The sequence below is a fragment of the Aphelocoma coerulescens genome, chromosome 18, assembly GCF_041296385.1.
Source record: "Aphelocoma coerulescens isolate FSJ_1873_10779 chromosome 18, UR_Acoe_1.0, whole genome shotgun sequence".
Lineage (NCBI taxonomy): Eukaryota > Metazoa > Chordata > Aves > Passeriformes > Corvidae > Aphelocoma > Aphelocoma coerulescens.
Window position 1 is genome coordinate 4753546 of NC_091031.1, and position 14577 is coordinate 4768122.

Genomic DNA, 14577 nt, shown 5'->3' on the forward strand with positions numbered 1-14577 from the left:
ACCAGTGGAATATAACATGAACCCCTGGCACAATTGTGTCCCACTGTGTTAATCTGTGTAGCCTCTGAAAGCCTTTATTTTTTGTTTTAGACCAAACCCTCTTGCCCTGTAAGTGCTGAAATTTCTGTGCTGCCTTTCTTCTTCCCTTTCCAGCAGCAGAATGGGTCATCAGGTCCTGTCAAGGCACTGCACTGACAGCTCTAACAATTATTAGCATTGAGGGGGCACCTTGTACCTCTGTAGCCTTGGCAAGTCTTACAGTTTTGGATCATCCCTGCCCTGAGTAGTTGACTCCTACAGAGAAGACATGGAAAAAAACAAACCCTAAATACAAACAAACACCTGAAAAATTGTGCATTATGGTTTAGCTGTCATGTACTCTGACCTAGTGCATGAATACATTAAAATACTGTGCATTTTTCCATCAGCCATATTAAAATGTCTTGTTTGTGAAGGAATCATTTTTATTCAAGTAAAATGAATTTGTGTATTGTGGTTCTCTTCAGATGCCATTATTTCATGGTAGGATTTGTTTTTTAAGAGAAAAGTTCAGTTAGATTCATGTGTGGCTATTCTTGCAAACTGGATGAGAAGAAGATGTCAGACACCAGCACAGTTGTGCTCAGACAGTGGGGATTAATGGAAAGACTGTTTTTCTAAGGGAAATTGTTACTTTTTCTTAGGAAGTCGCAAAAGCTAAGTGCAAGTGTTTCATAGCACCTCTTGTTCCATTGTCTACTGTGTATTTTGGCCATGAATTAAATGGATGCAGAGTCACTCTGGCTGTGCCAAACAGCTGGTGCTGGAAAACAAATACATCCCTGAGAGACAATGTTTACAAAGTAAAATCTTGAATTTTATTTACCCATTGTTACCAAGTTTGAGTGAAGCTACTGCTTCACTGCCCAATTCAAATCAGACCAAGGGAAGGCAGCCTAGGGGAGCTGCTGAGAGCCCTCCCTGTCCCATCCACCTCCTGGGGGCTGCTCTGAGGAACCTGGGATGGGACAATGTGCATGTGAATCCCACAGGGAGGTGGTGAAACGTTGAACAAACCCTCACTGCTGTCTTTCTGTCCCCCGGGCTTTCCTGTCTCGCCAGCCCCTTTGCTGGGGGCAGGAACACAAGGTACAATTTCTCGCACTGTGCTTCTAAATCCCTGCTTGGGCTCTGTGGGGCACTTTGAATGTGCAGTGTCTGGGCAAAGGGTTAGATTTAGTTCAGAATCACAGGACGTTCTCAAGTATTTGCAAGCAAAAGAAAGTAATAACTTCAGTAGCTATTTAAATGCTAGCAGTAAATTTTTATGTTAAAACTTTATTGTCTCAGACAACAGGAGTGGTTGGGCTTCCTCAAAACCAGAATTTCAAGCCCTTTTTGACAATGGGGAACTTAAACTGCTCATCTGAGCTCGAAACATCCTGTGCTATGCTCCAGAAGCAAAAGCTACAATTGTGAGGATGTGTATTTACCCTTTTTATTTGGATACCTTTGTCTGTATCGGTTGATACCTTGTGAGTGCTGCAGAAAATACAGTGAAGGTGCTGAGTCTTTGAAAGATGACAGAGGCTTAGTCCAGATAAGCCCAGGGTGCTTGTTCACTTATGGAAAAATAAAAAATGCAAACATTAAGATCTGCTCCTTGGTCCCCTCTCTTGCACAGCACAGCTCTCTAAGAATGTTCCTTTGCAGTCACTGTCAGCCACCCCTTGTCAGGTGTTTGCATTTCCTCTGGCAGCAGTTACAAGGTCCTAATCAGCACATCCCACCCACACTGTAAACCTGTGGCACTGTGCCCATCTCCTAGAAACTCCTCCACCCTCCAGGATATGACAGAGCTGATCCCTGAACTTTTGCTCCTGTCATAGTCCTGCGGCTCCAAATGCCTTCATTGGCCTTTCTGCACCTGTATCTGTTACTAAGCAGTAACTCAGAGCCCTGTGACACACAACCCCTCTGGAGCTTGTCCTGAAGGAGTGTTGCAAGGCTGATGTAGGTACAAGTCCACGTTACCTGTGCAACATAGGCTTACAATGATTGTCCAGATTTAATTTAATCTTCCAAAAGAACTGGCTAGGAGCTGGTTTCAATTGTAACAGACCACCCACCATCACTTCAAGTGCTTTATACAATTCCTGAACATTCTTGGAAGTCCCTGAGGACTAATGCCAAGAAGATTGCCTGCTAATACTTTTAAATGACATTAAAGGAAACCTCAGCAGTTCTCCACACAAGGTGTTCTTTGCCCACTGGACAAGAGTTGAGAGCACTTGGCTCCTTCTGCTGCAGCCCATCAGGCTCTGTTTAAATTATTGGGAGATCACAGACTTTGTGCCAGGCTGCTCCATTTCACCCCTGCTGCCAGCGTGGGTGGAAGTACAGAGGGCCCTGAGCAGACAAGGCAGAAGAGAGGGGAGGAAGAGACCACTGGAAGAATTTGGGGTCAGGTTAGTTAAGACAGGAGTACTTGCCGTGTTCCTATTCAGCATCAACGTTCCTGTTAGAAACAGTGATTATTGAACAGTTAAGACTGAGAAAAAGAAATTTGAGGAAGCATCTTCTGTTGAGACGGTTTCCACATTCACAATGCAGTAACCTGTGTGCTTTAAAAACATTGCACTGCCATCAGCTGTTGTAAACAGATTATTTTTAAGGTCCTTTCCAACCCAAACCGTTCTATGAGTCCGTAGGATCTCCAGCAGCCGGGTTACCCATAGCTCGGAGCAGCTGGGCCGGTGCTCGGCGGGATTTGGGGTTCACACCATTGTGCCGGCGGCCGGCCGGGAGCGGGGCCGGCAGCGCGGGTGGGCACCGATCCCCAAATGCCCCGCTGCGGTTCAGAACCAACGCCGAGGCGTCCGGGCACCTCCGGATGACGCTGCCCCGACCCCCGGCTCGGAGCCCCCGGCCCGGCCCGCCCGCAGCTCCGCGCGTGGGGGTCGCGTCCCCCCCAGGGGTCCCGTCCGCGCCCCGGGGGTCCCGTTCCGCGGGGCAGAGCCCCCAGCATCCCGGGGCTGCCCGGCCCCCGACATGGGCGGGCGCCTCAGGGTCCGTCCCCCGGCTGCCGCCCCTCCCGTCGGGGCGGGGATGGGACACGTAGTTTTCCGGAAAGCCCCGGCCGTAGTTTCGTTTCTCCGAGCCCAGTTTTGGTTTTGGCTCTTGGGCCAGCTGCGGACGGGGCGATGGCAGCGCTGGAGTCGGAGTCGGGCCTGTCGGGGCTGGAGGAGGAGCTCACCTGCTCCATCTGCCTCTGCCTCTTCAGCACCCCCGTGACGGTGCCCTGCGGGCACAACTTCTGCGCCTCCTGCCTGGAGCTCACCTGGGCCGGGCTCTCGGGGGGCTTCAGCTGCCCGCAGTGCCGGGCTACCTTCGCGGGCCGCCCGCAGTTGCAGAAGAACACGGTGCTATGCCGGGTGGTGGAGCAGCTCCAGGGCCACGCCGGGGCCAAGGGCGAGGAAGAGGGGCAGGAGGATGGGGAGGCGGCGGGGTGCTGGGCGGGGGAGCCCCCCGTGTCCTGCGACAGCTGCCGGGAGGCGCCGGCCGTGCAGACCTGCCTAACCTGCACCGCGTCCTTCTGCGCCGAGCACCTGCGGCCGCACCGCGACAGCCCCGCCTTCCGCGACCACCAGCTCTGCCCGCCCCTGCGCGACCTGCAGCAGCGCAAGTGCCCCCAGCACAACAGGCTCTTCGAGTTCTTCTGCAGCAAGCACGGCGTCTGCATCTGCTCCCTCTGCCTGCTCGGGCACAAGCTGTGCCCCACCAGCCCTTTGGAACAGGCAAAAGCCGCTGCCCAGGTGAGCAGCCGGGACTGGGCGGGGGTGGCCGGTGCCGCCCGGGGCTGGAACACCCTCCCAGGGCACTCCGGAGCGCTCCTTGGCCCCCTCGGTGCCTGGGGAGCCGCTATCGAGTGCGGGGGGGAAGCCGGAGCAAGACATCGACTGTAAATCTCATGTCTGGCCCTGGCAAGCTGTTATCTGCCCTCCATCATGTGCTCAGAGTCATTCATTGCGTTTTCCTCCTCTCTCCAAGATGTTGCTCACGGGCAGGGGTCTGGGAAGGAGCTGTCAGGGAGTTGATTGCCAGCTCCTGGGCTGGGCTGGGCTCACCGGTGAGGCCTCCCACACTCTGTGGCGTCACCCAGAACTCTGAGCTGTTTCTGCTGCTCTGCTTCCTGCCAGGCTTCTCACAGCCTGGGGGGCTGACGTTCCTCTGCAGATGTTCAGAAAGAGAAGAATTATAAAGGTATCCTAGGGAGATCTCTAGTACGTAGATGAAAACCAGGAGGTTCACAGAGTAGAAGGGAAGGAAACCTGACCTTTATATTTTCGAGCTGAAAATCAGTGTGGATGAGTAAAGCATGCTGAAAAAGTTTAGGTGGCCAAATTCCCATCTGTTCAGTGAGTGTGTACACAGCTTAGCTGCAGAACTTATCCCTGATTGAGCTTAGCAGAATTTTGAACTACAGGAACAGGTAAATCACATCTGAATGAGAAAATTCTCAAAAGGAGAGGGGTGAACAGTAGTGTCAACTTCATGCCCAAAGTCTAACCTGAGAGCTAATGTAACATTTATTCTTAGCATGAGAACTGCTGTGCTGATGAAAGCACCGGGTCCTTTATCAAGAGAATGTGAACAGTGGCATCTTGCTCTTGGGAGAGGTGGGGTGGGTGTGGGAGGGTGTGGTGCCACAAACCACACGTGTGCAGGACGGTACTTTTTATAAGCTCTAAGGTTCAAGGGAAGGTAGATTTTAAGCTGAGAGTACTAAGTGTTTACAAGGGTGTTTAAAACTGAGAGCAGATATGACAACTGCCTCTCTGAAATACTTTCTGGTCTCTCCTGTTGCAGTCGGTGCTGAAGAAGAAACTCGTGGAGCTGCATAGTCAGAGTGAAAGAACTGCCCGGGCAATGAGCACAGTGAAAACAAACCAGAACCAATCTGCTGTAAGTGGGTAACTGTACAAAGTGCTCTCAGGTTGCCTGGCACCTGCTGACTACTGCGTGGTGTTGGTGACTGTACCCTTGTGACAACAGCTGTAGTACTGAGGCTGCATTGGCAGGAGAAGAGTTATTAGGCAGGAACAGAAAAGAGGAGTTTTGGCAAGGCCAGGCAGCTCTGTGGGAGATGGGAGGAAACCAGTTACTGTGCAAGGTTTTATACCCTCATGTGAGGGTGACACTGAGAATGGGCTCTATTCCTTTTGAGTGAAGGAGTTTTCTTTCCAAACCACATAGAAATACACAGCTCTCCTCTTGCCTGTTTCAAGGAAGAGAACCCCATATGTTCCTCAGAGGGTTTCGTGCAGTAGCACTGAGAATATTTTGGTCACAAACTGTTCTTTTGAAGCCAGTGCCTATCTGCTCTTTTCTGCTCCAGGAGACAGCTTCAAGAAAGAAGGAATTGGTCAGAAATGAGTTTACAGAAATTAAAGCTGTAATTGAAGAAAGAGAAAATGAGATCATGAAAGCAATTACAGAGGAAGAAAAGAGAGTTTGGAATAAGTTTGATTATATTTACAGTGTTCTGGGAAATAAGAAGAATGAAATTCAGTCTCTCAAAGATCAGATTGAGATGGCACTGACTGAAAGTGATGACGTTCTGTTTTTGAAGGTAATATGTCATTTAAATGTAAATCCAGTTCTTCATTCTAGAATGCAAAATGACAAAAATCTGCTGTGGTCATCCTGCTCTCCAGAGACTTCCAGTCAAATGGTAATGCAGTGGTGTGCAAGAACCTTCTATCAAAAGATGTACTGATAAGTACACAAATATCAGTGAAAGAATCAGTGTCTGGTAACTCCCCCAGTTCAGCCACTGCCTCTACCACAAGCAGAGGGGTCACTGGGCAAGAGTCACCTCCATGAGGTGTGGCAGCTCTGTGCTGTGACCTGGCTGGTAGAGTGTCCTCATTGGTTCAGGTACCAGTGGGAATTAAGGCATCTCAGCTGCTACTGGAATTTTGCCATGAGCTGTGTCTGACTGTAGCCTTTGTTCCCTTGAATTCGAGATGAATGCACAAACTCCACCCCATTTAAAGTAACTTGGTTGTATTTTTCTCTGTGTGATACACAAGGTGGTCTTTCATTTGTCATTTCAGAGAGCAGCAGCACTGCAACGAACATCAACAAAAGAGGCTTTCGTTCCTGTAGTTGAAATGGACCAAAATGTGATGCATTCCACTTACCAGTCTGCCATTAACCTTAAAGAAATAGTGAAAATTTCAGTGATTCAGAGTAAGGAGAAAAAAGAAGAAGGTATTGTATCACTGGGGAAATTGGCATTTTCTACTTTTGCTTTGAGCTGAAATGAGGGATCTTTCCTCTCCAAGCCAAATATATTTTTTGAAAAAAGTGCAACAAATACAGTTGGTTAATATAAATTGTGTCTTCCAATCTCTGCAGTGCTCCATTTCCACACAAAAACATTACAGTCTGGGCTAAATTAGGAGACAAAATGTGCCACTGTCTCTTCACTGTTATCTATATTTGGATAAGCTGATGAGTATCACGATACACCCTTCTGGCACAGCTTAGCCTTTCTTCCTTTGAGTAATTTATGGTGGTACTATGTAGCAGGGTCAGATGTGGTTAGGATGTGGATTTGAGGAGAGATTTGAAAGGCTTTAGAGGGGCAGGACTCTGCTTACCCAGCTGTAAAGGTGCTGATTGTGTAAGTAAGTGTTGTGGAACAAAGCTCTACTTACCGGGTTAAGCCAAATTGTCTTTTGGACCGTGGAATGGGTATGCAGTTCCCATCTCTGCCAAATATCACTTCAGTTCTGTTCATATAACTGAAAATGAGATGGAAAAATGTCCTCACTAATGCATGACTGTTCTTGGCTATACAAACGATAATGTAAATTATCACCATTGCAGTCAAACTTGTGAAAATTAAGGCCCCTCCAGTGGCTCATCCAAACAAAACCCCTGTTGGAAAAAAGCCTTATGGACCACGTAAGTACTACAGAACATCATCCTCTCCTAACTATGGCTTTACTATTAAATAAGAGTTGAAGCAGTTTCCCAAGAGCTGTTTGCTGTGGTGGTGATGAAGTGATGACCTGCAGTGAGCATCTGGGAACAGGGAAGGGAGGGTGCTTTGGGGTATTTGGGGATGGATGCCTTGTGAGCTGGAAGGTGAACTGCACAGATAGAGGAGTGCATCAGCCTGTAGTGGTGTCAGTGTGGGCTGTAAAACAAAGCAGAGCCTCCCCACCCTCTGGTTCTTGCAGGTTTTAAAATTTGTGCTATGCACCTTTTGGTTTGTTTGATGGATTTGTGTCTCTTGAGTTCTGCTTATGATCTGTTCATGTTCTGTTTTTTTTCTTCCTTCCTCACAGACTACACCCACAAAGAGAAAACCCTTCCCCAGGCTCAAAACACTTCACAGGTGGAGACAGATACCAGTAAGTGGTGATTACAGGAGCGTGAGTCAAACATTTTGCTGCCTACATCCTGCCTCCAGTCTGGGGTTGGGGTGATGGTCGTTGTGGCAGGTTATACTGGGGCCTTTCACTGATGTTTTGTCCAGATACCAGGATTAATGGGCACTGTAGCCTCTTTGGAAGATCTTCCATGTTTTCTTTTTGAAGTAAATGCAAGTGTTAAGAAAAAAGTTCTGTTACTTCCACAGAGTTCTTGACACATGGTCTGAGTGCTGGGTGTGGAACAGTGAGGGGGGTGTGCTGGGGGAGTGGGACTGGAAAGGAGCTGTAGCTCCTGTTGGTGCGCTAACAGCTCTTTTGTAAAAAGGAAAGGAATTGGCAGTGTTCCTCATGGGAACAGGAGTATTCCATATGCCTGAAAACACTGCTCCTGGAGGGGAGATCAGCCTCCTTCCAGGCTTATGATGCTGTGAAATAGGAAGCAAATGGAAGGTTGTGCTTGATGTGCAGCTTTCCAGTGTGAGGGTATTTGTACATGGCTTCAACCTGCTGGACTGTCAGCTCTCTACTGCTGCAGTTTCAGAAGAGCCATGGTGATGGTGTTACAGCTGACATAGTCCTTGCAGTGGCTTTTGCCTCCCAGTAGAACTCACAGTTTATTTTTTTCTTTTCCCCCCATCCAGAAGAGAAAAAGAAAGCTGCTAAAGTTGGTGAGTCGAAACTTTCATCATGTCTATTCTAGTTCTCATTGACTGCTCTTAAAATGATGAGATGGTCATGAGTGTTGGTGTATTGAGCAAAAGTTCTCTTGCTCTGAGAAGGCTCTTGCTGGCCACTGTGAGAGCAATCAAACACTGAGAGAAGTTGTCCAGAGAGTGGGATTTTCAAAACTTGACATGACAGTGAACAGTCTGAGCTAATATTGAAGTTAACCCTGCATGGAGCAGGAGGCTAAACCAGATGAGCTCCAGCCTGAGTGTGTCTGTGATAGGGTGAGGTCTCTCCCCAACTGGCCAAACTCTCTTTTCTTCTGTTGACACAGCACCGACCACCACACCAACCACCACAGCTGCTGCTTCTAAAGAGCTCATTGGCAGCTTCCAGAAGAAACCCAGAGAGGAGCTCTTGCAGTGTAAGACACCCAACATTACACTCCGTAAAGATGAACTTTGCTCTTATTGCACTGGTGTTACGTGTCCTCTGTAGTTACCTGAGAAAAATATTTCTGGGGGGTTTCGTTAGCTTAATAGGTTGTTACAAATCAAGGAAATTTCTGGAGAAAAAGGGGGCAGGAGTTTTCTAAGTGGTTCTTTTGCCAGATGAATCAAATTCGTCTTTAGCATTCACGTATCTTTGTGAAGATAAATGAAGTTTTTTTAGTAATTACTTTGGTTTCCCCCAAAATGACAGCATTAGAGTAGCCTAGAAATACTATTTAATTCTTTTTAAATTAAATACAGGCTTTTATGTGAGCCCATGATGGCTTGTTAAGGTGTTATACAACATGGCATACCTTTTGCTGCCAGATCAGCAATCACCTTCTTTTGCCAGGGTGTATTTGGGTGATAAAGGGATCCTGTGGGGCTGCAGGAAGGAAGAAAACTTGCCCTCCATTTGCCTGCTGTGTAACATGGAGCCGCAGTTGAACCCAGAAGCTTTTACTGTGGCCCTAAGAAATGGCTGCACTGAGGAGGGGAGCAGAGCTGGCAGATAAACATGGGAAAAAGTGCTGAGGTGGGACAGGATAAATAAAAGCGCTTTGTTCTTCAGTACCTTCAAGTGATTCATGTCATTGCAGATGCTGCCAACATCACACTGGATTACAACACAGCTCACAACACCGTGGTTCTGTCTGAGAACTACACCAAGATGTCCATCTCAGACACCTCCGCGGGTCACAGGTACCACCCTCAGCGCTTCACCGATTACCGCCAGGTGCTGGGCTTCCAGTGCTTCAAGAGAGGCATCCACTACTGGGAGGTGGAGCTGCAGCACAACAGCTTCTGCGGCATCGGCATCTGCTACGGCAGCATGGAGCGGCAGGGCCCCGAGAGCCGCCTGGGCAGGAACAGCAAGTCCTGGTGCATCGAGTGGCTCAACTCCAAAATATCATCCTGGCACAATGACACTGAAAAGTGCTTGCCCATCACAAAGGCTACCAGGATTGGGGTGCTACTCCACTGCGACGGGGGCTTTGTGATTTTCATGGCAGTGGGGGAGAAGCATAACTTGATCTATAAATTCAAAGCCCAATTCACTGAAGCCTTGTACCCAGCCTTCTGGCTGTTTTCCAGTGATGCTGCTGTCTCTCTCTGTCAAATGAAAGCATAAGGTCTTGTATCTCAGTTTAGTTCACTTACAGCACAGATAATCCATCTCAAAGATTGATTGTTTGATACAAAAATTATCATCTCTTTTAAGCAGTTTGGGAAACCTGCCAATTCTTTGGTCTGAATTGCTAAAGCCCTTTGATAGTGATTTAGCAAAATGCTGGTGATAGTAAAAATGACAATGGTTTGCAAAGATCTTGATTGCCCTAAAATCAAAGTCATTATGCAAATCCTTGTTAAATGTCTTCCGTGGCGCCTGTGGCTTCTGCGGTTTGCTGTAAAGGAGCAACAGAATTAATGTGTTCCATGGGTAACAATAACGCCTTTGAGAAAGAAACAGGAAGAACTCCTTGACAAATTCAGGCTTTGGGGGGGGTCTCACAGTTGCCTTTTTGCCCATGCACGTACTGTTGTCCATACAGGTGTTCTCAGTGTATGACTCTACCAGATGCTACAGAAAGAGCTGGTGAAGTCCCTAAGTTGAGGTCTTATGGCTCTGAGTTATAAAAGCCAGTATCACAATCCCATCAGAATGGAACTGCAGAGACTTTTAGAACTGATGGGAAAGAAATGGTGTTAGAATTACTAGGAAACAAGTTACATCAGCCCAGACACTGGGAATACACCAGAGAGTTGTCAGGAAGACATCCTGCAGAGCAGTGGTGTGCAGCCTGTGATGAAGATTGTGGGATGTAGCATTCTGTCATTGTCTGATCTAGAACATGTTTCACATCTTCACACTGAAGGCTCTTCAATGTTGGGTTTTTTTTTTTGTGCTGAAGAGTTCAGGGGGTGCATTCTTGGTCTCAGGATCTCCTGTCATAAAGCTTTTCCTCTTGGTGAGGTGGGATATTCTCTGCTGGTCTATCTTTAGCTTAAAGCAGAGTCTCCTGTCATAAAGCTTTTCCTCTATGAGGTGAAGTATTCTCTGCTGGTGTATCTTTTGTTTTTTCAGGTGGTAGAAACTGGATTTCTTGCATGTTTTTGAGACTCCAATTTGAGGAGTGTCAAGACAGAGTGCAGGTAATGCACTCTGGAAATGGAATGGAAACTCAATGGAAAATGCTGGTTCCTCTGTGCATGAAGCCTGTGGACAGACAGGGTGAGTCTTGACACAGGGAATTAGCACAAAGAAGAATATAGATCCGTTCCCCATGGGATGGATTTTTAATTCTCCTGGTGTTCTTAGGGTTGTTGTCTGTCTTCATAAGTTCTCACCAGGTACAGAGGAATCTGTACTTCTTGCTTACAACTTTAAAACAATCTGTAGGCAATCAAGGTATTTGGATCTCATAGTTATTGAGCCTGTATCTTGTTGGTGCCTCTGGACTTACTGTGTAAGGTCTTATTTCTTGTAGGTGATAGGAAACTCACACAAGAACCTTCCTGGACTTGGATGTGTAAAACTCCCCTTACAGGACTTAGTGAAATAGAACACAAAGCCACTGCTGGCAGTTTGGCAGGGAATTGTTAGAAGGCTTAAAAGAACCTCTGTGCCTACATGAGCCAAAGTGCTTTGGAGAGAGGCTTTCAGGAATTCAGGCTTGGTGTCTCTATTTTTACTTGGTTTGTAAACCCTTAGTACTTTGTCAAGGATAGCACAAGTCTGATTTCTTCCAATTTTTTGGTCAGAATAGAATATGGAATTGATGGTGGATCTAAAAGTGCCATGGCTGTCTTTGGAGCAGTTCTACTCTCTCAAGGGTCTCCACTTTCCAAAGCACAGTCAGCACTAAAACTCCCAACCCGAGCAGAACACTTCAAAAGGTGCAGAAGGAGGATGTCTCCTGCTGGGAGCCAACAATGAATGACAAACTGGGTTTTCTGCTGTTCCAGTTTTTCAGCAGTGAAAGATAAGAGCAGTTCTCTCTGAGAAATCCTTTTGCTGCTTGGCTCTGCCACAGGGCTGCGGATCCACTCAGCGGGGTGCTGAAGGAGTACTCTGTCCACTTGGTTGTGGGCAAAAACGTGCTCCAGCAGTCTGTGCAGTGGAGAAAGTCCCCATCCTCTGTTCCTTGCTTCTTGACTTTAAAGAGGTGTCAGTACTGTCCTCTGACTCTATGGGCTTCTTTGGCCATAGTCTGGAGTGACACCCAAACAAAGTAAAGAGCAGCTTTTATTCTGCCTTGTTGGACAAAGTGGGATTCTTGACATGGGACTCTGGTGTAGGACCAACTGTGTGGAACACATGAGGTGCCCTGGACTACCAGGCAGTGGAACAAGCCTTCTGCTGAGCTCCTGATCCTCTGTTTTCCTTTCTTTTGTGCTATGAATGACTAGAAATCATATAGTGAAGTTCTGTTAATTTGGAATTCACAGAATCACAGAGTATTCTGAGTTGGAAGGGACTCACAAGGATCACTGAGTCCAGCTCTTAGGCAAATGGCCCGTGTGGGGATTGAAATAGTGACCTTGGCATTACTAGGACCAATCTCTGGGCTTCTGAAAAATTTTGTTTTGTTTAGCTTCAGGTATCTTGAATATATTGAAACATTAGTGTGATATAACATTAGGAAAAATATTAGTTACAACATGATAAATGATCATTTAAAAACCTTTTCAACACAACTGAAGTAGTTTTACTCGGGCAGTACCTGTCAGAGCTGTACTCATTTTAAACAAGACATATATAGAAGCATGTATTTTAACTGTAATTCTCTTTTTAGTATTACAAAGAATGCAATTTAGCCTAGAAAAAGAACTAATTCTGGTGTTAATGCCATGAGGATGCGAATTGACCTACATTTTAATGTACAAGTGAGAGTAAATCAAGAAACAGTTGCTGAATGAACATAAATTAATGTTTAAATTTAATTTTTTCTTCAATGAAAGACATCAGTAAAGCAGTGTATTTAGAAAAAGAAATGCTTATGTAGTTACAAGCCTGTTGCTTGTACTGATATATCAGCCCTGTACTTCAGTCTGTATAAGGTGTGTTATTATTTGTAGCTGTGCCAGCCAGACACAGGCAGGGCTACCATATGGATTTTGTGCCATCTGGTCCATGTGCCTGTAACCACTCCAGGAGCTGGCTGGTGAGTGATGGTTTGAATTCAATAAATATTCACAGTAAACCCTATCTCTGAATGTTTTGTTCTGTGGTCAGGGTCGAAGCAGTGAGGGAGACAGAAGTGAAGACACAACAGAATACAAAGAACAGGTCTTTTAGTACATTACTCACTGGGTTATAGAAGAGCTGGGGAAGGGGCAAGCAGATCTGCAGAGGCTGTGCTGTCATCTGGACTGGTCCTAAACTGCCTCCTTCCCCTTGAGTTACACACCCATTATCGGTAATGCTGTATCCTCACTGAGGATGAGATCATCTTTCCCAGTAAACAAAACTGGAGACTGTGTTGGGTAAGCAAAACCATGGTCCTCAGCTGCAGGAAGATGGACAATTAAAGACACAGCAGCGGATTGCTTAAAAAAGCCTTAGGTGACATCCAGCCTCTGCTAGCCTAAGTTACACCTGCGTCAAAGACTGAAATATTACAGTTTGTGACTTAAACATTTTCTTAAAGGACTTTTAAAGCTGTATTCCAAAAGCTGCAGAGGAGACTACCATACCCTGAATGGGGCCCTGACTGAGGCCTGACACTGCTCGCTGATGAAGATAAGATAAAGTAACAACTCAGGGCTGGGGACATTCACTGAGCACAAGCTTAACACCTCCAAGATGAGGACCACAGCCCCAGGGCTATCAGCTGCCAGGCTCGAACAGACCCTCCACCAAAGGGGCTGGGGCAGGAGAGGCTTTGGGTATCCTGGAAAAGCCTCTGGTCAGAGATGCAGTGACCGCCCATCCTCCACTGTGCAGAGCCCAGCTGAGGGATGCTCACCGGGGGGGCGGGGGGGAGCTCATCCACAGCAGAAGGGGTGACATGGCCCATCACAGGGGCCCCCCTCAAAGGGGTCCCCAGACTCTGCACAGAGCACCAGAGATGATGCACCAGACCCTCAGTGTTGCAAGGGACAGTGTCAAGCCAGCCCCTGCAAGAGAGGCCCGTGGGCGTTCCCACCTGGCCCGAAGTGTGCATTAACCCACGGAGTTCTGCGCTCTCTGGCGTGTGGCGGCGTGTGGCAGCGTGGCCATGGCAGCGATGGGGGACCCTCACCACCAGCAGAGCAGAGGGAGGGGAGCAACGAGACGTCATTGGGACCCTTGGATGGGTGATTTGCTTCCACCTAACCCCTGTCACCTCTTCCTGTTCCCCCACCCACACTTCCTTCCTTCCTTCCTTCCTTCCTTCCTTCCTTCCTTCCTTCCTTCCTTCCTTCCTTCCTTCCTTCCTTCCTTCCTTCCTTCCTTCCTTCCTTCCTTCCTTCCTCCCTCCCTCCCTCCCTCCCTCCCTCCCTCCCTCCCTTCCCTCCCTTCCCTCCCTCCCTTCCCTTTGCCTCTCTACTATTAAATAAAATACATCAATTTTTTGGCATCAACATTTAATCTTGTTTGGTTTTAATCTCATTTCTGGGAATATTTTGAACCTTCTCAATCCTTTTGGGTTTATGCACAGAGACTTAGCTTTCTTTGTTTTCCTGAGTTTAAACCGGATCATAACAACCAGGAAGCAGCAATGGGTGATGGTTCCTGACACTACCCAGAGAAATCAAACTGAGGGGGGTGTGGTTTGCGAGCTGCTGCCTCCCCATGTAGCCAATGGAAAACAACTCAGCAGGGAGCTGTTCTGGTGGCTCAATCGATTTAAAAATCAGCCCAAGCAAAGGCATCCATGAAACAAGTTAAACATTTCCACCTAAAGTTTTCCAAGTGAGTTGGGCTGAGCAAGGTTTTGGGGAACAAACTCTTTGAAGAGTTCCCAGACTCACACAGTGTTGCTTGAGCAGTGTGACAAGTACTATAA

General features: G+C 47.3%; 1 protein-coding gene across 2 annotated transcripts; it reads left to right on the forward strand.

Annotated features, from left to right (window-relative positions):
* The first annotated feature begins 582 nt into the window (after positions 1 to 582).
* On the forward strand, positions 583 to 12794 carry TRIM25 (tripartite motif containing 25). Of its 2 annotated transcripts, XM_069032762.1 has the most exons (9): positions 583 to 3794; positions 4849 to 4944; positions 5378 to 5611; positions 6099 to 6255; positions 6877 to 6954; positions 7341 to 7406; positions 8069 to 8095; positions 8428 to 8517; positions 9184 to 12794. In XM_069032762.1, the coding sequence occupies exons 1-9, from the start codon at positions 3183 to 3185 to the stop codon at positions 9714 to 9716; spliced, it is 1893 nt and encodes a 630-aa protein (XP_068888863.1). In that variant the 5' UTR covers positions 583 to 3182; the 3' UTR covers positions 9717 to 12794. The 2 variants fall into 2 exon arrangements, with proteins under 2 accessions (XP_068888863.1, XP_068888864.1); XM_069032763.1 differs by lacking the exon at positions 6877 to 6954.
* The last annotated feature ends 1783 nt before the right edge of the window (positions 12795 to 14577 follow it).

Coding starts and splice junctions, on each gene's coding strand:
- TRIM25 (XM_069032762.1), top strand. CDS start 3,183: ATGGCAGCGCTGGAGTCGGAGTCGGGCCTGTCGGGGCTGGAGGAGGAG. Junction 6,256..6,876: donor TAAGGAGAAAAAAGAAGAAG/GTATTGTATCAC, acceptor TCACCATTGCAG/TCAAACTTGTGAAAATTAAG. Junction 6,955..7,340: donor AAAAAAGCCTTATGGACCAC/GTAAGTACTACA, acceptor CCTTCCTCACAG/ACTACACCCACAAAGAGAAA.